The 20,951-nt window shown below is 44.0% G+C and overlaps 1 protein-coding gene across 12 annotated transcripts in view; it reads right to left on the reverse strand.

Annotated features, from left to right (window-relative positions):
* Nucleotides 1–1,054: 1,054 nt before the first annotated feature.
* Nucleotides 1,055–20,951, reverse strand: part of ELMO1 (engulfment and cell motility 1) — a 520,745-nt gene continuing 500,848 nt past the window's right edge. For 11 of the 12 annotated variants that reach the window (XM_004741958.3, XM_004741959.3, XM_004741956.3 and 8 more), the window contains 3 exons: nt 17,324–17,406; nt 8,074–8,151; nt 1,055–2,481 (listed from right to left, as the gene is read on the reverse strand). In XM_004741958.3, coding sequence (XP_004742015.1) covers nt 2,281–2,481; nt 8,074–8,151; nt 17,324–17,406 — 362 coding nt within the window. In that variant the 3' untranslated portion in view covers nt 1,055–2,280. The remainder of the gene's footprint in view (nt 2,482–8,073; nt 8,152–17,323; nt 17,407–20,951) is intronic. The other variant, XM_045089495.1, reaches the window with a different exon arrangement.

A 20,951-nucleotide genomic window follows, 5' to 3' on the forward strand; every position in this document is an offset into this window, starting at 1 on the left:
TGGTTCTTCCCAGCAAGGGTTGGAGGATGGACCCCGTCTCTTAAACCCAGAGTCCCAGGACCTCGGATACTTTGATCCAAAGAATTTCCCTTCCAAGGACAGATCTGGAACTCCGAAGTAAAGAACAGTATGATTCTGTCTACTTTCTTTTAGCTAACATTTGTCTTTTTATCATGACGATGGGTAATAAGCACTCCCAACAAGAAGGACATATGGGTTAACGTCATTAAAGCTTAATGATAAAGGACACATCGATTTGACAGTCAGGTGCGAGTGCTCTGATGGGAAGCATAATTGCCTGTGAATTACTATGGATCAGAAAGCATTTTTTTTCTTGCAATTTATAGAGGGCCCTGGACCATGTCATCTCAACTCAACTGAATCTGTAATTGCACATCTTGACGAGGGTCCGGAGCAGTGACCTGAAGGCATGGAACACTCTGGTGGCGAGTCCGGAGCGGCCTGTGCTGCATTTGCACGCCTGGACGTCTCTGACAGCCCTCGCAGCCCTCAGACTTTATGATCCAGATACGCATCCGGTGGAACTGACCTAAGAAAAATCCTTTACGGGGCTCTGACCCGTATCTTATTAATTCGTGGTTAGATTTATTTCATTTTTGACTGAATTTATTTCTGTTCCATAGGGCTGCAGTGTTTTCCATGGTTAAATGCGCTCACTCAAAGTGTGATGTGTTTAATTCGGTCAGTTCTGGACATCCTATAATGGTGAGGGGGAAGAAAAGAGGAACGTCCCTGTCAGGAAGGCAACAGTGCAAAATAAATACTTGTATTTTCACATAGTGGGTCTGACTTATGCTGTGAGTTGAGATGGTCTTCTTAGAAGGAACGTGCTTTACCGACGCTCAGTGTCTTGGGTGACCTAGCCGTGGCTGAGTCCCCTAAGCCAGCGCTTCTCAAAAGTTGCTGTGTGCAACAGTCCCCTGATTCTGCAGGTCTGGGGTGGGACCAGCAACGTTGCTGGCAAGCTCTAGAGCGATGCTAAAGACCAAACGGCAAGTAGCAAGTCACCAAATCAAAACACCGGCTCCCCAACTCATCACAATTCATTTTATTCCACAGCATGTGTAAGGGAATGTTATTCTCAGGAAGATGTTTAGGATTAAAATAATTAAAAAAAACCTTGAAAGTACACACATTTATGTATCTCTTCTTTTCATTAAATATATATCTGTTTGGCAAAAAAATGTTAGACTCTTTTGTACAAAAACAAAGCAAAAAAAAAAAAAACAAAAATAAAACAAAACAACCAACCAACCCCCAACCCTTGCAAATTGTCAATACCTGTAATAATTACAATGATGTAAACTTGGATGTCTGACAGCTTGACCATCCTGAGGGTCCGTGTTATAGCAGAGTCCCCAGGAGAAGGTTAACACCAAACACACCAAACCCGTCGAAGGGGGGCCGCCTGCCACAGAGGCATTTCGGTTTAGTATATTAGAGATGGGGATGACGACTGATTTCACCATCTGTGCTTGCGGCTAAGAGGCTGGGAGGTTATGAGGCCCGAAGAGGGCAGGCGTGGGCTGGGGCAGAGAGAGGACACCCAAGACTAGCTGGCGAGGAAGGAAGGTTGGTCACGGTCACAGTGCAGACGTGAAGTGGGCACGGGACCTGGGACTGGGTCCGGGAGACCCGGTGCGGCCACGGCTCTGACGAAGCTGCTGCTGCTCCTGGAACCAGAGAGGAACAGCACAAGGCAAAGGCCTGCACAGAGGAGGGAAGGGATGTGAAAGCAGATTTCGAATCACAGGGAACTGGGGATGTGAGCGGACTCCAGAGAGAAGGGGAACGAGGAGGTGGTGTTTGGTCTTCTCTGGCAGCTAGGCTGTTTCTTCCAGACACAAGCACTGGGGCATTCCCTTCGGTCTAATGGGCAGGCTTTGGGGCAGTCTGGTGCTGCCGGCTTGCCCCCTCCAGGGAGGGAGGATGTGCCTGCTGGGCATTGGGCAGGGCGTCCGGATGGAAGGGCCCTTTGGCTCTCTTATTGGTGGCGGGTTTTGCTCTGCTCCCACCAGGAGACTGCAGCAGTGGGGAGTGATCTAAAGCAATGGAGTCTAGAAACAGAATCAGGGCAGTGAGCAAGACGCCAGGTAGGGGCAGAAGAATGCTGGGGCTAGAGGCGAGGCCAAAGACAGTGTTGACCCACAGCTTCTCTTGACCGCGAGAGGGTTCCAAGGCGTGGGTGTGTTTTCATTCTTCTCTCCCATTAGCTCGATTTTCCAGTTTTGGAGGGGGGCGCTTCTGGGCCCGGCCCCTTCAGTTACAGTCATAGACGAAGTCATAGTTGCTGGGCTCCTTGGGGATGGGAGGAGGCGCGTCGGGGATCTGAATGTTTTCCAGGTCGAGGAGGCGGAGCTTGATTTCCATGCTGAGCAGGGTGTCCAGGTCATTCCGGGTCAGCTCGCTCATCATGTCTTTCCCCAGCAACGCATTCAGCCCATCCGTCCAGATACAGTACTGGTGGAAAAGGAGGTGACAAGGGTAACTGACTACTGATGACAATGATCAGAGTAGTGACAGTAGTTAAAAATGACCACTCAGCATGTGCTGGGCTCTATGCTAAGTGCTCTGCCTCCATCACCAATTTATCAAGTTGACATCTCTGGTTTGCAGGTAAGAGGACCGAGGTGCCGAGAGGCTGAGGGACGTGGTAGCAGGTGGAGTGGGCGGGAGCGGAACTCAGGTGATCTAACTCTAGTGCACCTGCACTCTTCAGTGCAAATGATGCTTCTTCTGTAACAGCAGGAGGATCTGAGTTCTGTGTGACCTCACAACATCACACCTCCAACATTCTACCAGTGAGTCTGCTTTTAAGCTATTGGTTGGACATATCCTACCACGCCCGGACTCATCTTTAAGTCAAGCCTGCTTCTTTCCTGACTCCAAGCATAGTTCCTAGTCTAGTGGCTAATCTCTGCCTCTCCTTTTGGATTCTTAACACTCACGATGACAGCTGGCTCTCAGCCTGAAGCCAATGGTAGTCCCACCCCAGCATTTCTCTGCAAAGGGCTGGGCAATAACATTCTGCTGCTCAGTGTCTGGGGGACAAAATGGCTAAAATTATTGGCTGATCTTCATGGGAGGTGGACTGGCTGCCTGTCTCTTCCCCCTCAGTCTCGAGTTTCCAGGTTTTTTTCTCCTCTGGGTCTGGGAAGCCTGGTTCCTGGGGACAGCACTGATCTTGAAAAGCCCTCCGGAGCACTCATCTAAGAACTGGTTCTTCCTTTCTCATTAAAACTGACCATGCCTTTTGTTTCTCCAGTAGACTGTGGACTCCTTGAAGAAAGAAAATCTGCTTCCTTTATCTGAGGACCTGCTTTGCTCTTCTCCTTCTCCCTCTTAAGAGTCCTGGGCCTTGGCATTAGAGCCAAGATATGTGTTGGCCGAACTGGCTTCCGCTGCCAGCATCTGACAGAGCAGCCTGCGTTCTGGATGTTGTGCTCCACTCACCTTTTAGGATCTCCTAGTCCTCTGTAGGGTCTCTGTGATAGCATTTGTTCTGTTCTTACCGTCAGACTAGACTTCCTTCTAGAATGGGCTCTAGATTGCTGCCCCCTCTTCTGCCCTCAATGGGTCAAGTTACAATTCCAGACCTTATACGTAGCCTGTCCTTTACACTGTGGTTACCTGGAGCATAACAGCAGATCTCAAGCAAAATGTACTATAGGACTGCAAGCCCTTTACAAACCCTAAGCCACAGCGATCTGGAATCTTCCCATGAGGCACACCTGTGGCAGGACTTTTTAAGCCGAGGAGATGCACCGTTGGTATACCCCGAGGATGTGTGTCTGGGTAATGCAGCCCTGAAGTGCAGAACTTCACTTTGGCTCTGTAATCTCAATGCCAAAGCACTGAACCCATCTAAACACCAGCTGACCGCTAAGAGATGTCTGCAAGTACTCCCGTCTGCACGAATACCTTAGACAGATTCTGAACTCCTCTAAACGTTACTTTCCACATAAATAACCTTCCTGGAAATAGATACTGAGGTTCTACCCTGGAGATCCTGACTTGTAGATCTGTGGTGAGTAAATTTTACTTAGAAAAGCTTCCAGCTAATTCTGATACGCTTCCAGATGTGGGGGCCACTGAACTCCATGTGCTCTGAGGCCCCTTCCGGCTCTAACGCTGTTTGACCGTAAATCCCTAAGTCATGGGATTACTGCTTTTTGTACAGACATCCCAGTTCTGGCCAGCTTCCCAGTACAGATTAACCCACAGCAACACTTCTGTGATGCCTTTCTTTTGAGAAGCAGCAGGCCCAGAAAATTTTATTAAAGAGTACATCAACCAATAAATAAAAACTCGGTAGGACTGAATCTGAGTTCAAAGTATCAAAATGAACTTAAAATGTATTTTATCTTTAAAGAAATAATGTAACTTCTAGCTCTTCCTCTAAAAAGGTCTAAAAATAATGACTAACCAAGTAATAGTATGCACAGCTAATGGCCAGATTCTGGTTGCTAAATACCACTTTCTACCAGAAGGGACCATGGCTCCATGGAGAAAAGGCAGATAAACCAGGCATATTTTGTAATAGCAGCATGACTATAAGTTGTCCAACTTGTTGTCCAACTACAGGTTGTCATGTAGTCCAACATGACTACAAGTTGGGTCCAAGATGACCCAAGTTGACATCTGGGGTCATGTCAGTAGGGCTTAGAAGCCAACCAGAAGGTGCTCCTACTTTCTCTAGACAGGATTATTTGGACACTGACCATGACAATCATTGCAACCCATTAAAACACAAATATGTTTAAATTCATTACTTCATAACGATGCTCAAATACCAAAACCACCTCGCTGTCCTCATTTGGAAGACGTGTGTTATTCTGAGGAATGACAAGGATGGTCAAGGGTTTATCCTCCCTATTCCATATAAACTATATAGCCTGAAATATGGGGCCAATTTTCCACTAATAAAGAAGAAGGAATGACCAAATTGAGGTATCAACCTTCCCAATGTTTAATGGGTCCAAGGATCTAGGCCAAAATCACCAATGGCTGCTAACATCCCCCAAAGAGAGACAACCAAACACCATGGGAGAATACAACATCATTGTTGCTCAAAGTTGAGCCTCAACTAGATGAATCCTCTGACTACCACTCAATTGGAAACACGGGAAACAGATAACCGTGAAATAACAGCGCAGCTTACAGTAGGCAGAAGAACACCCTCCTTTGAAGGGAGATCGTGTCTTGGAGCCTGTGAGTATGTTAGGGTGCATGGCAAAGGGAATTAAAATAGCTAATTAGTTGATCTGCAAATAGGAAAGTCCTCTGGGATTGTCCAGCTGGGCTAATGTAATCACCAGGGTCCCTAAAAGTGGAAGAGGGAAACAGGATAGGCCTGAGCAAGAGAAGGGAGACAGAGGGGGAGTTTTGACTATGCAGGAGGAGGTCAGAATGAGGTGGTGTGGAGACTCAACCACCACAGTTGTGGGAGAATGGAGGTCATGGTCAAGGGATGCTGGTGGCCTCTAACGTGCAAACGGCAAGGAAATGGATTTTCACCCTAGAACCTCCAAAAAGGAATTCAGCTCTGGTAGTACCTTGATTTTAGCCCCCCAAAGACCTACATCAGACTTCTGACCTCCAGAATTATAACATAATACATTTATGTTGTTTTAAGCCGCTAAATTTGCGGTAATTTGTGACAGTGGCCACAGTGAACAAATACACCTAATTATAATCAGCAAATCTAGACTCTCAGCAAGGTTACCAGACAGCTGACCTGGTTTTTTCAGTGAATGGTATGCAAGGAAGAAGAGCACAAACAGATGCTCCTGAGAGAGAGAGAGAGAGAGAGAGAGGGAGGAACCTATAGATTCAAGGAAATCGAAGAAACTTGTCGACCAATTGCTATGCATGGATCTTATTTGGATGCTGATCTGAACAAAGTGTAGAAGAAATAAAACACTCAAAGGAGACAAGAGGAGAAGTCTGAAAACCAGCTATGGATGGTGGTATCAAAATGTTAACAAATCAGCTGTGAGAATGGTACTGTAGTTGGTTTCAACACGGACACTGTTATTTAGAGAGACACACTGGAATATTTACAAATAAATGATTTTTCTGGATTTGCTTTGCTGGGGGGGGGGCAACTGGGCATCGGCGTGGGTACAGATGGCGCCACTTTGGCCCTGAGGTGATTAACAGCCCACACTGGGCAACGGGCACAGGCCGGAAGTGGGGAGGTCTGGTCCAGCTTCCTGCCTCCCTAGCTACACAGTGCAGGGACCAAGGAGACAGGGACCCTGGAGCAAGGCTCCGTGGTTTCAATTCCAGCTCTATTACTTATTACTAGTTTGACCTTGGACAGGCTTCTTAACCTCTTTGTGACTCATTTCCCTCCTTTATCAAATGGGCATAATAGTTTGTTTCTCTCAGAGGTATAATGAAGATTAAGTGAGGTGAACATCCACAAGACACGGGATGGTGCCTGGCAGAGAGAAATCCAGGCTAGTTGCAATTACTATTATCCTTACTAATATAGAGGTATTCGATTTTGGGAGGCTTCTCTCCTTATATGATAAATGAAGATAGCTGTAATAGGACTTCCTGTTTTATTGAGTGATTATGCAAATAAAAGGAGGTAATACATATGAAAGAGAGCTGAAGAAATGAGAAGTGTTCACAAGTGTATGGCATTTTTCACCTCCCCGTATCAATAAAAGGTGGCAGTTACAAATAAAAATTTGGCAGTCGGAGAACATTTGTCCTTATCTGGAATTAATGCACCCTGGAGAAAACAGCCTTGCCTAGATTTAAATAACATCCAGAGTTCTCCGTCTTAATACGGTGGCCTGCCTGTATATAACCACAATTTTATTTAAAAAGAGAAGCAGTAGGCCTCAGTATCTATTTTCAGAAAGATGAAGACAAAGTCATACCCTTTTGCAAACTAAATGTCAAGTAACACAGAATTACATTTAAGCACCATTCTAAATGCAGGATTTGCATCTAATCTTTCCTCTCTCTTTGGGATGTACGATTTTATTCAAAAGCTCTAAACCAGTGAAAAGCAGATACTGAATAACTTCTAAATGAGCAGAGTCTCCTAGGGGAAATGGGAAACAAAAGTCAGATTCTATTAAAATGTTCCATTCCTTTCTAAAAGCTGTTTATGCAACCACATGTAAAACAAAAATTTGAATGGTATCTAAAAATAAAGAGTTTGGAGCATAATGCTGGGCTCTCATTTACAAGAGAACGAGTTACATCAACCATAGCTGTATTTCACCTTACAAATACATTTTCCTAGATCTATGCTAAATATTTTAAATATAGCTGACAGGCGTGCTTCAAGAAGAAAAACAAATTATACATATAACAAGATGTCAAAAAGGAATAAAATCATCTTAAAAATAAAATTCCAACAGCAGAGACAGCCCTGAATCTCTTAAAATAACTTAAGGAAACATGGTAGAAAACCTACTTCATCCAATGTTTTAAAGAAGAGAGACAAGTTTATCTTGGGAAGATCCTGATTCAAAATCCAATATTCAATGGAAACCAAAGCTTCCTCAAGGCTGATTCTTCCTTAGGGTTGACAGTTATGCCCTTGCTGAAGCATTTGTACTTTCTCTTTCTTTACCATGAACTCGTGCTCAAGCTAGTAAGAGGCGGAATATGTGATAACTGGTGGTTTTTAAAGAAGTTTCCATTCAGAGTGCCTGGGTGGCTCAGTGAGTTAAGCCTCTGCCTTCGGCTCAGGTCATCACCCCGGGGCTCTGGGATCAAGCCCCACATTGGGCTCACTGCTGCTCAGCGGAGAGCCTGCTTCTCCCTCTCCCTCTGCCTGCACTCTGCCTACTTGTGATCTCTATCTCTCTGTCAAATAAAAAAATAAAATCTTTTTTAAAAAAAATGAAGTTTCCATTCTATTCGAAATCAATGAGATGTTTCTTTGTTCACGATTTTTCGTAGGCAGGCTTTTTTTTTTTTTTTCTAAGTGAAATTTCTTTACAATATTTCTCTCATGCTTGTTTTTCTTGCAAGAGGAAAAAGTGACATTCTCTCACAAATTAACCCCACTGAGACCCTTACCTCATGCTTGTCAGGAGCTATGAAGTTCAGTTGGCAGTTTGAGTCATACAAGATGGAGAAAGCAAGTTCAAGCACCTCCTACAAGGAATCAGAGAAAACACCACATTGAAAAAAAGGGCCACATTGGTTCTGCAGGTACAAGTGGCTGCGGATCGAACACAGAGTGAGTCCAGATGTGAGAGGCAGCAGTGAGGCTGACAGGAGGAAGGAGTGGTTTTTTTTGTTTTTGTTTTTATCAAGGTTCACAGCACACGTCCTCCTATTTAGGGGAGGTCTGCATGAACCAACTCATTTAATTCTCAAGATAATCCTTGTAGCAAGTGTGATCTTTCCTCTTGTAGGGGAAGGAGCTTGGAGAAGTTAAATCATTGTCCAAAGCCATAATCCCAAAGCCATGATAGTCTTCTTCCTTTAGCTTTTCCTTTCTAGGTCTAGGGAGACCTGAGAAATAGTAACTTCTTTCCCAACCAGCATATTAAGGGCTGCTCTATCTTTGATCACCCCCAAACAGACATAGGGGTATGAACTTCCTAAAACATGGAAGCTACATGGAAGCCAATGAGGCTTGTGGGTGAACTCATTATCTTTAGGTCCTTTGCTCTTTGAAGTACTATGGGGCAAAGGCTAAATAAAACTTAGATGTTATCCAGAGGCTACAGAGTATAAAGGTTAAGCAAGGGCCCAATGTTAGAATACATGGGTTCATTCATTGGTGAGCATTTGCTACCTGCAGGCTATGAGCCAGACCCAAAGGGCCAAGGAGTAAGTGACTGTCATTTCACTGTAGCTGTATGACATTGGCTGAAACACTCAATGTCATGTCTAGTATGTATGTTAAAATATCCTTCTCAAATTATATGTGCTGTGCATTATTGGGGACAATGATTATTCTATCACTTTGAGCAGTTAGTGGGACACAACCTTTGGAAGACAGTCATGGAACATCTCAACACCTTAAAAGCCCCTAATCTGGAGGGAAAGGGCCAAGTGTATCCATGCTCTGCATTGTTACAACACAAACAGACTGCATAATTCCTTAGAGGGCAGATCTTTCCACATACTTCTCTGCCTAACACCCGTCAGAGGATTTGCCTTTGGCCAGTAACTCACAGCAAGAATGCTCCAGGAAGAAGATGGAAAGCAGACCGGTAAGATGGCTCCAGATTTCAGACTTTCAAATGGGTTAAACAATTCTTGCCAGGTGAACTCTGAAGGCCTAGCATTACTTGGAAGCCCACACAGTCAACCATCTGGCTATTTGGGCTCTCGTGGGGTTCGTCTGGGTCTGACTCGCCTCCAGCTGCCCCCTCATTAATAGGGAGCAGCTCTTGTTCTGAGCCCAGAACTACCAGTATCTCAAACCCTTCAGCCTCCTTACCCTGCCAGAAATAGGAGTAAGTGAAGGAAAGAAGGCCAAGTCAGGAATGGGGGCTATTCCGCAAACTACCTCTCTCCTCATTTTCGTTACTTCTTCCTCGGGCCTCTATTCATGCCTTCCCAGTGAAGATCAATGATATTTTAAAAAAGAGTTCACCAGGGGCACCTGGGTGGCTCAATGGGTTAAAGCCTCTGCCTGCAGCTTAGGTCATGATCCCAGGGTCCTGGGATCGAGCCCCGTATCGGGCTTTCTGCTCAGTGGGGAGCCTGCTTCCTCCTCTCTCTCTGCCTGCCTCTCTGCCTACTTGTGATCTCTCTCTGTCAAATAAATAAATAAAATCTTTAAAAAAAAAAAAAGAGTTCACAAAACAAACCAAAACGTTTTTTTCATTAAGTTTGGCATCTCTCTTGGGACTCTGAGTTTGTCATGGGCCCTACTAGTGGCATCATAATTTGGTGTCATCTTTAAAACAAACCAACCAACAAACAAAAAACAGTCAGGCAATCCATATCGAGAACCAGGGATCCCATTTCTGGGATTAGTTCTAAAAAACTGAAAAGCAAGCCAACACCGCACACATTATTACCTATAAGAATGTATCATGAGAACCAAATAAATGTCTTCCCCAGTTTGGGTAAACGATTAAAGAAATCACAAATTAACAGAGAAATATATTCAGCCAGCCATTTAGTGTAATAGTTATGAAGATCTGATCTTGAGTGACAAAAATCAAGAGAAATGAACATTATTTACATACTGATCACATTTAGGAACAATGTCTACCTGTGGACAGAGACTGGAGGCAAATGATGGGAAATGAAAATAATTATGTTAAGGGGCTGGGATCATAGGTGATTATTTTTTTTAAATGTAAATTTTTTTTCAATAAAATGATAAGCTCTGATCTTGAAAATTCATAAAGATATTAGATTAGGAACACTGACATAAATGATGATTTCATACTAATTTCAGTATCATTCATTAGGAAAACTCTCTGACTCCTGCTTGAGAGATGGGGAAAAAGGAAAGGATGGGCTTTGCTGTGAATGACCTGTCAGTATATGGTGATGGCCCTAGGTGACCTTCAGAGGTGAAATTCACGAATGGATTTCTGGGCTGAGGTTGGACAACTGGCGCTCTGCTTAGGCAGTCACATGAATCAGCCCCTTGCTAATGACAGCCAGGGTAAACACCATCAGAGCTCAGACGCAGCCTCTTGACTAGGTGTTGATGTCATCTGAGACCAGACTGTCCGTGTGGCTGTCCTTGGGACACCTTCTCTCCTGCAGAGGCTCGTAGAAGGGAGAGAAAGGAGGGGGCCTGCCAACTTTGGGTTTTGCCCTCCTAAGGTGCAAACCAGTGAGGACGTGAAGGAGCAGAGTCGTCATGACCTAGATTCCTGATAAACACAGGCAGGAAAGGGGAAATTCGTGAGAATGTCAATCCCCACTTTCATTTCACCAAAGCTGCCTGGGAGGGGTGGGAGGAATTAATTCTCTGATCCACACGCCTGCATTAAAGGCTGCTATCGCCTATAATGAGTTTTATTGACGTTCCTGGCTTGTTGTCATTGAGTCACTGATAGAGGTCAGCTCTTCAGCACTTCGAGCATAGAGGCTACAGAGCTGGGAGTGATGGCACCTCTTGGACTAACACTCTAGAAGCTGCCACCTGTCCAAACCGTCTGTGAGGGACAGAGGTGCCAGGAGGTAGTAGCGGAGCGGTCACGGATCTGGGGCAGTGTCCCCCTCAGGGGCTTCATCACACTCCACAGCATTCAGACATCTGATGCTCTGGGGCTTTGCTATTCACAACCTAAGGTCTTTTATTCCATCTGGATTTAATTCCGTGAAAAATTGTGTTCAGGAGCTCCTTATTTTCCTCCTCTATTCCATTAATTCCCATCTCTCACAATCATGCCGTGGGGTCTCTGACCCCATCCTCAACTCTGGGGCCTGCAAGCAATGACAAGGCATGCTGGGTCAGGGGAGGCTCAGAGAAATTCTGGGCATGGACAGTACCTTGTTTTGGAGACTGCCATTTTCCAGGGGTTAAATGAGAGACTGAATACAAGAGTCCTATGCAACATATTTTTAGTATAGGCGCTGGCTGCCATTCCTTATATTGTTTTGGGGTGAAAGGTCCCGTTTGGCCATTTTTCCCAGCATTCTCTTGAGCTGTGTCAGTTCTCTACCATCTCCTCAGGTCATCTTGAGGGCAAAAACACAGGATATAACTTGGCATGTGAGTGTGCTTAATATGGCTATAGGCATAGCAGTAGATTTCATAGCTGTAATACACGGCTGCTCATCTATAGATCTGTGAGTTTGAGTTTCTATTTTAGAAGGCAAAAATTACTCACTCATGTAGTTCATAAAATAATAGAGGCTACTGCCTTCTTTGGGCAGCTATAACTTTCTGGCCCCAATCTGTCTTAGCATTACCAGCCAGTAGTTCTCCAACCCATTTTCTTCTCTCAGTCCTCTCTCTGTGTCTCTCAATCCTATACTCTGAATTCAATGTTTCTCAATCAGAGGATGTTCCGTCCTATGTTGGAAGCACCCTGTACCTTTTCACATACTCTCTCCTCTTCCTAGAAAGTCTTCGTCTTGCTTTCCCTCCCTTAGCAATTCCTTTTCAACCCACCTCAGACACCATTTCCTCCAGGAGCCTTTCTCAAGTATCCCAGGCTCTCTCTGTATTTAAATGTCCTAGAAGTGGACAACATTGGATTATCATTGCATGTTGGCACATGAGTCTTACATCTAGTAGACACCCGGGGCTAGGGGCTAGGTTGTATTTATCTTTGAATTACTAGCTCCTGGCACAGACCTGATAGAAAGAAGATACTCAATCTCACATGAGTATGAAATGAAGCAAATCTCAATAAAAGCCCTTTGCGTTAAGACCAGGGTTCTCAAGCTGATGCTAGAACATTAGCTTCTAGTATAATCTGTTTCTTATGGCAGGTTCATGAACACACTAGAAAAATAAAAGCTGGATTCCAGTACATGGTGAGATGGAAGCTTCTGCTATGTGAAATACATTCCTATTTCTTATCAGTGAGACCTGGTCGGATTGGTTCCTTTCCTTTTCTATTCCTAGGACCTTGGACAGTACCCAGTATATCAGATGCAGAACGAGTGAGAAGTCTGATCATTTACCAATGTATTGCTATGAACGAGGTGTCTCCCTTATGGATGTTAATGTTGAAGTCTGCCTTGCTCAGCAATTGAACTAACCAAAGTCCCATAGCACAAAATGTCAGACCCTACCCACTAGTTGGAAAAACTGTCTGAAGAGCCAGTAACACACATTGGTTACTGCCCACTACCATGTACCGACAGATCTCCTGTGGACACATTTTGTCAGCTCTCTTTTTAAGCTGCAGATAATCCCCTTTTCTACCAGAAGTCCCAGAGATAGGGAGCAGCAGGCCTGTGGAGTACCAGAAGAAGGGGTGTGGTATGGGGTATTGAAGCAGGAAAGTCTTAGAACCATGGGTTTCCTTTCTGCCTTTTGATGTTTTGCCTGAGGAACCAGGTGTATGAATGCTGGAAACTTTGCAAGACAATCGGTTTTCATGTACAGGCAATGAAAGCATCAGGCTTGGGGAGATACTGCCTATCTCAGCCTTCAAGGTAGCCTGGAAGAGCAGGGGGTGACTGAAACATCTTGACTAGTAATACCAGGGAAGAGCCTCCACTTGCTAACATATCTCTATGTTTATAGCAGTGTATCCCATTCATCCATCCATCCATCCACTTTCCCATGAAGGTCATGACAAAAAAAAAAATAGATTGGAAAATGTCATTTACTCTGTTCTGTTGGTCTCCTCTACAGGGAGAGGAATCTGACACAGGAAGGCCACATCCACCCACACGTGTCACATGCGTCAATGAGATCATCATCTCCACACCTGTTTCAACATTGGTGACTTGTGTCTTCTCTCTTCTCTCTCTTGCTTTTTTGTTTGTTTGATTTTTTGGTTAGTCAAGCTGGAATTTTATCAGTTTTATTAATATCTTCCAGAAACAAAGTTTTGCTTTTGTTGATTTTCCCTGTTTTCAGTTTTACTGATTTCAACTCTGATATTAATTATTTCTTTTCTTCTCTTTGCTTTAGGCTTAAATTGCTCTTCTCCAGCTTCATAAGGTGGAAACTTTATTGATTTTATATACTTCTTCTTTTCTAATAGATATGTGTTTAATATTATAAGTTTCCCTCTAGCACTGCTTTTGCCCCATCCTGCACATCTTGATGTTACATTTTAGCTCCATGTAGTTTATTTTGTAATTTCTCTTGAGACTCCTTTGAACTATGTAGAAGTGTATTTTTAAATTTCTAAGTATTTGGTGAGATTTTTCCAGCTATCTTTCTATTACTGATTTCTAGCTTAACTCCAGCTCTGGCCTGAGAACATGCTTGTATGACTGCTATTCTTTTAAATTTGTTAGGATATATTTTATGGCCCAGAATGTGGTCTGTCTTGGTGAATGCCTCTTGTGAGCTTCACAAGAATGCATATTCTGCATTGTCAGGTGGATTTTCTATTACTGGTAATTAGATCAAGTTGACTGATGGTGCTGTTCTAAGTCATCGGTATCCTTACTGATTTTCTTTCTGCTTCATCTATCAATTACTGACAGAGAGGTATTGAAATCCCCATGTAATAATGGATTTGGGAATTTATCCTGTTAGCTCTTTGCCTTTGGTTTTCTGCATTTGGAATATGACATGCCTAAGTGTTATGGGTGAGGTTTTTGTTGCTGTTATTGTTGTTTTTGCACATTTATATTGCTTAATGTTCTCTAAATTTCCTGGATTTGTGGTTTTATGTCTGTCATTAATTTTGGACTATGCTTAGCCATTCTTGATTTAATATTTCTTTTGCACCATTCCTTTTTTCTTCTGGTATTCTAATTATACATAGGTTATACCTTCTGCAATTGTCTCTCAGTTCTTTGGAGTTTTCATTTTTTTCCCTCTTTGTTTCAGTTTAGAAGTTTCTATTGACTCATCTTTAAGGCACTAATCCTTTCCTTGGCCACATCAACTCTACTAATAAACCCAGGAGAAGCATTCTTCACTTCTGTGACAGTACTTTTATTTATAGCCTTTCCTTTTGACTCATTTCTAGAGTTTCTGCCTTTTTGCTTACATTACCTATCTGTTCTTTCAGGTTGTTTCCTTTTCCCATTAGAGCCTAAGACATTTATAATCTAGTTATTTTAAATTCTCTGTCTGATAATTTTAGCATCTTTGTCATAATGGAGTCTGGTTCTGATGATTGCTTTGTTCTTTTCTTCAGGCTATTTTTTCTTACTTTTTGGCATGCCTAAAATTTTTGTTGAGATCCAGACATGTTATGTTAGGCAACAGGAAGTGAGAGATACAGACCCTTATGGTGACGATGTATGTTAATCTGGTAAGGAATTGGGATATGTTCAATATTTGCTGTAGCTATAAATTCCAGAGGCTTCAAATTCCTCTAGTGTTCCCGTTTTTCATCTCCTCTGTTGACTCTGGGATTCCCTAAGTACTCCTCCTCAGAGACAGTTGATGTTTTGCAGATCTTTCTGCCCTAATCCAATGTTTTATTATCTTGGAGTCTTATTAGTGTACTGGTAGGGTATGGGTGAAGAAGAGCATTCGATAATTTCCCAATTAAGTCTTCATCTTTTAGCGGCTCTGTATCTTCTGGCTTTCACCTTCTCAAATGGTATAGACTTCCCTTCCTATCCTCTCCCCTGTGGCCTGGCTGCAGAGTTTCCTATCAATTTCCTTAGGCTCTGACTCAACTATGTCTCCCCTACCCCCAACACCATGGTTGAGACAGAAAGGCTAAAATGAGATGAAATGGGAGAAATGTTCTTGCCCTAGATAGGAAAAAGGGGTCTGGAGGACAGAACTCTTGTTATGGAGAAGGCTCTGGCATATTTCATGTTTACTCTTTCTTTTTCCCTGCCAGAGACATGAAGGGTGGTCCTTTTCAGTTCTTCACTGTGAGAATCTGCTAGGGTTACAGTAGGTAAAACCCATGAAAGTATGCTCCCCAGAAGACTGCAACCCCAAGTTTCTCAACCTCACACTAACCCACACTCAGCCTACAGCAATTTATCGGAATTGTCATTTAAGGGATCCTGTGATTTCTAGCTCCTGCGGCTTCTGCATCAAGTGAGCAGATCAGGCTATGGCTCTCAGGATGCCCTTGACTCTCCAGATTCCAGGGTGGTGGTTTGCCCTGCAACCTCAGTTCTTGGATAGGTCCAAGAAAATTGTTGACTTTCACTTTATTCAGTTTCTTCTTACTATAAGGATAGGAGTGAAAATTCCCAAGCACCTTACATGTTGGAACTGAAAGCAGTCTCTCCACATGTATTTTACCTAATGCTCTCCATTCATACTCAGAGCACATGAGTCCTGGCAGTCTGTTTTGCTGCCAGCTACACCCTTCCTGGCCTTCTCTGGGTTATAAACTCTTGTTGCTGCCAATTTCCCCACTCTGTTTCCTGCTCAGCTCCAAGTGTTCTAGAACGATGGGGCTGAGCTGAGCCAGTGCTCCCCGAGACTGTGCTCTGCGTGTCAGGTGGCTGAGGAGGCAAACCATGAAGACTGGGACCTTGCTGGTATAGTTAAGGATGCTCCTCTGAAATCTGATGAGTGGTACAAACTCTATTTCCCCACATCACAAACAAGAGAGAAATGTTGTGTAACAGGTGACCCACAGACTCTGAGGCACACTGTTGTATCAGTGTGCTTGTCAGTTAAGTGTGTTATATGGTAGTGCTGTGACAGGCTTGACAAAGAAGGAATTCACACTGAGTTGAGGTGAGTTATACTTATGTTACTTAAGAACAAATGATCTTGCTGTCGGTTTTCTCACCAGTATCTTTATAGTATGTTTATCCTCCTAAGTAGTACTTTTACAGTATAACTGATCTGTGGGGTATTTTCTACCAAGGTGGCTGGAGCACCCAGATCTATCTAGATAATTTTGCTCATGGATGGGTACTGTGTATCGCAAGATGCAAGAGGTAGACACAAAGAATTGGCTCCCTGGTGGCCCTTCCAAGGGCAAATACCTCCAAAGTGGGGGCAAAGGAAATTCTTCCATCCTTTCAGAGAGCGCCTCCTCCCACACTCTCTAGTATGGAGCCCTGGCGGTTATGATCAACACCTGGTTGGTAACTAGGAGGGGAGGGTGAAAAATATTGTGATATGAAGATGATTTAAGCAATATTCACCTCTGGGGGAAATTTTCCCCTTTAATAAGGGTTTGAGTTATTTCACATACTTTCCATGACGCCGAAGGCTACCACGCCCTTAAATTTTCTAAAATGTTTTGAGTCCTCTTTCCTAGGCTTCACACAGACTCTGGAGGCTACCAAGAAGGTAAGGACAGCAGGAGAAAATGGAAGAGACTGGAGTGGAAGTCAGGGAAGAAAGAGCATGAACATAAATGGGAAGTGAGGAGAGGCCCAAAGAATGGGTGGGGATGAGGGGAGCGGGCTTGAGGGCGGCCTGAGTGACAACAGTGGGGAGGCAATTTCTAGGGTTGTCAGGAGACAGGAAGGGAGAGAATGGAAGAGGTGGGGGAAAGGGATTTGAAAGTGATCAGTGAAAGCATAAGGCTAAGGGGTATAAAAGCAGTCAAGAAAGGAAAAAGGAGAGCTGAGCAAGTGACGTGCTACAGCACAAGCACGCACATGCACGCACATGCACGCACATGCACGCACATGCATGCACATGCACGCGCACACACACACACGCGCATTGCTCCTAACGTGGGGCTGGGCACGCCCCCCTGCCCCCTGCCGTTTCTGGCTGCTCCGTGAGATTGCGCTGTTCGCAACAATTTGGAAATCGTACCTTGTTTTGTTTAAGGGCACCTTTCTCTTTCATATGAGGGCAGTCCTTCCCCGTCACCACCGCTTTGATATCTGCCACCGGCACTGTAATTCAGAAGAGAAAATGAAAGTCACTACACCGTGGGAGAGCGGAGATGACAGGAAAGAAGCAGGGCTGAGCCCGGAGTCTGCGAACACCGTCGTCATTCCTGAAACTACTGCAACATAGGGAAAGAAAAGAGGTAAAAAGAGAAAGAGAAGTGAGGCAAAATCCCAGGCCTAGAAACTAAAATGGATTCTTATATTCTGCTAAAAAGCATCCCTGGGAGAAAAATCTATGTTCACAAGCAGAATCCGGTTCACTAAAACAAATCCCTTAGAAAAACCCATCATCGTTGTGTAAAGGTGATGGTATCAGAATCAGCAGTAATAATACTACCACCAGTGGTACTAATACTGGTATTAGTTTCTGCTGCCAGGAGCAACGCCTGGTGTTTCAGACACATTGCTATCTCTTGCTACAGCAGTTGCATCTATTCAATTCTGAGTTTTGGATAACAAGGAGAAGCAACCTTACCAAAAAAAAAAAAAAAAAAAAAATCGATCTGGATCTGAACACTCATTTCCAAATTCTCATTCTCTACCATCTCCTTAATTTTCACAGCAACTCTGTGAGGCAGGGGTGTATGTGTGTGTGTGTGTGTGTGTGTGTGTATAAATCCCTATTTTATAGACAACGAAAGCAAACTCAATTAAAGAAAGGGAACATTATTTTCTGATAGGGAAATGGTAGCTGGTATTTATCTTGGAGATCCTGAGAATAATGAAGTTAGATAAAATGATGTTATCTCATGTCTTCCTCAGGACTTGGGGGAAGATAAAAGATGCAGACAGGTTCGTACATTTAAAACTTGTCAAGAGCATCGAAGAGAGGGAAGGCAGTAAGATGGTTTGGAACCATACTTTTTAAAACTGTGAAGTCACCTGGCCCTCTCCAATCCCAAATCTTTTAGTCCTGCAAGGGACTGTGAATCCTGGGGCCCACTTAGGATTTGCAGAAACTTCTAATAATCAATGCCTCAGACTCCCTTAATGACGAAGATGATGAGAGATTTCGTAATTAAGGTTCATATACTTTTACTGAGGAATTGCATTGTGGGGGAGAGATTTGGATGAAGATGAAATTATGAAACATACAGAATATCAAAATGATACAACAGGGAGGCCCTTGAAAAGCTCACATTTCCCAGGTCCCCTAAAATTGCTAAGACTTTGCTCAAATCTATTGACAGCCCTAGAGCTTTCTCTAACCCTAGAGAAAAGTGGGGTTGAAATGAACTCTTCCAGGAATCTCTGCACATATTCCCTGCTGTCTGTCTCACCACGTCAGCTCCTTCATCTTGCAGTCCTGATTCTAGATTGCATTGGCAGGCATCACGTGTGCTGACCAATATCTGGCTTTCCTCCTTTTCCTGGGCATATGGAAGACTACACTTCCCAGCAACCTTTGCAGTTAGGTGGGCCATATGATGAGGTCTGGCCAGTGAAATATGAGAGGTGATGGCATGCATGTCCCTTCTTGAAGGAAGCAGTAAAAAGCCCACATCCACCAGCCTCCCTTCAGAAACCCAACAGGCCACACGCTCCATCCAGGTGGCACAGCTGTGGGATGGCACAGGAGCCACTGGTCTGAGGGGCCATGTGGAACAGTCCTTCCACTGCCCAGGCCAGTAACATCTGGGATGTTACTGGCCTGGGCAGTAAGCCACTGAGATCTGGGAGCTGTTTGTTCCTGCAGCATAACGCAGCAATGTGGCCTATCTGGAGTGGCATAATTGTTTGCCTTCGATGCCTTTCCTGCCTCTAAGCCTAACCCTAACTCTAACCCTATAATTCCTGGACCTCCTTTTGACCACAACCCTTCACTGACTTCAATTCTTCTTAAATCCATTTTTTATAACCAATAATCAGCCCTATTCCCCTCAGTGGTCAATGTGATTGCCTATTCACAAGCCCAGGAGGGGACATTTGGGCACTCTGGGAAACTGGGGTTGACTGTGTTTACTTTTCAAATTGGGCCTCCCCCACTGAAATGAATTTGTGGAAGAGATAACCTACCCATTCAGAAGCCTTCTTGAGCTTCAGATGGAGTTTGAGTCACAAGTACCTTGCAGAAAAAGTCTTTTGTTGTATCATATATAACACAGTCAACGAACTAGAAAGAGTTTCCACAGTCTATAAATACTAAGTTACCCTTTGGCTTTGAAAACCCATCATATGGAACCGGACAAGAGGAACACAAAAGTCGATGGTGGGAGTAGTCTTCAGAATCTCTAATGAGACGGCTTCAGGGGAGAAAAGGCACTTTTCCACTGTGCTCGTGGCAGTACATATTCTGGTGTTTTTTTTTTTTTTTTTTTTTTTATACGTATTGTCCCCTGTCAAGGAGACAAGTTGCTGTATTATTCCCAGGACTGTGGCTAAGAGGAAACACAAAATTCTAAAAATACAGTCTGGCTTTTAAAGGTTGCTCTTTGCATAGTTTGTCTCCAGATGCACTGGAAGATTAGGAGTCAGAAGGGCTAGAACGCCGTCCTTTCTATTCCCATGAGCAGAATCAGACTCATGTTTCTTGAATCTACACTCTGAGGAGGCAAGAGAGGGCTCCTGACTCCTTCAAAGTCAGGCGAGGGTTTCCAACAGGCTTTTTTTTTTTTTTTAAATGTGGGAGCAGTATAAAGAAGTGGTGCCCAGAGATAGGAGAAATAAAAGGGGCCCTGCCGGCACACTCCTCTTAGAGCCCTTAGAAGTCCTCTAAATGCTTGGGGCATGGTCTTATTTCTTCCAATCCTTTTCTCAGTTTGAGCCAGACTGAGAGAATCTCATTCAATACTACCATTTTACAGATGGGAAGACTGAGGCCCAAAGAGAGGAAGTAAATTATGCAATGCCATAATTAGTTAGTGCAATGCATAATGCATTATGCATAATGCATTAGTTAGTGCAATACAATGCACTAACTAATGATAGTGGGGGCCAGGGCTGGGACAGTTTTTTCTTCTACTCTATGCTTTCTAGCTTGGTCATGGCTTCTTCCTATGTGTGGAAGGTGTCAGCACCCCAAATCATGCTGCATACAGCCCTGGATGTGGTGATCACTTTAGATACTCCAGGAAACTCTTTGGTGGCTAATATCTGTGGAAAGCACAGCAACTGTGATTTAAAACAAAAATACAAGGGAAAAAGGAAGGGTGACCACCAAAATAGTGTTAGTTTTCACCGCTGGGAGCCAAACTGAGGCAGAAACCACCCCAGGAAGTAGCTAGTGAGCCATGAGCACTTGCTGTATACACAGCTCCATAGAGGCTCCTGAGAGTGGCCACACAGAGGGGGGTCGGGCGGAGCCTATCCCTCCACAATCAGTGAAGAATCCGATTTTTAATTTGGCTGCACAGAGCAGTGGGAGGGGCCGGTGTCCTGAGCTGGCTTTGAATTCTAGATCGACCACTGAATCTGTTCCACTTTGGGCTGAAGTGCTGGGAGCCTAACCTTCCTCGTCTGCAATGGGGAACTCGAGCATCAGCTTCTTCAGAGTTGCTCAGAGAACGACATCCTAAGGCTAGAGCAGGATCATGGTTGGCTTTTCATCT

Source organism: Mustela putorius, unplaced genomic scaffold, assembly GCF_011764305.1.
Source record: "Mustela putorius furo isolate JIRA1106 unplaced genomic scaffold, ASM1176430v1.1 tig00003845_pilon_pilon_pilon, whole genome shotgun sequence".
Taxonomy (NCBI): domain Eukaryota; kingdom Metazoa; phylum Chordata; class Mammalia; order Carnivora; family Mustelidae; genus Mustela; species Mustela putorius.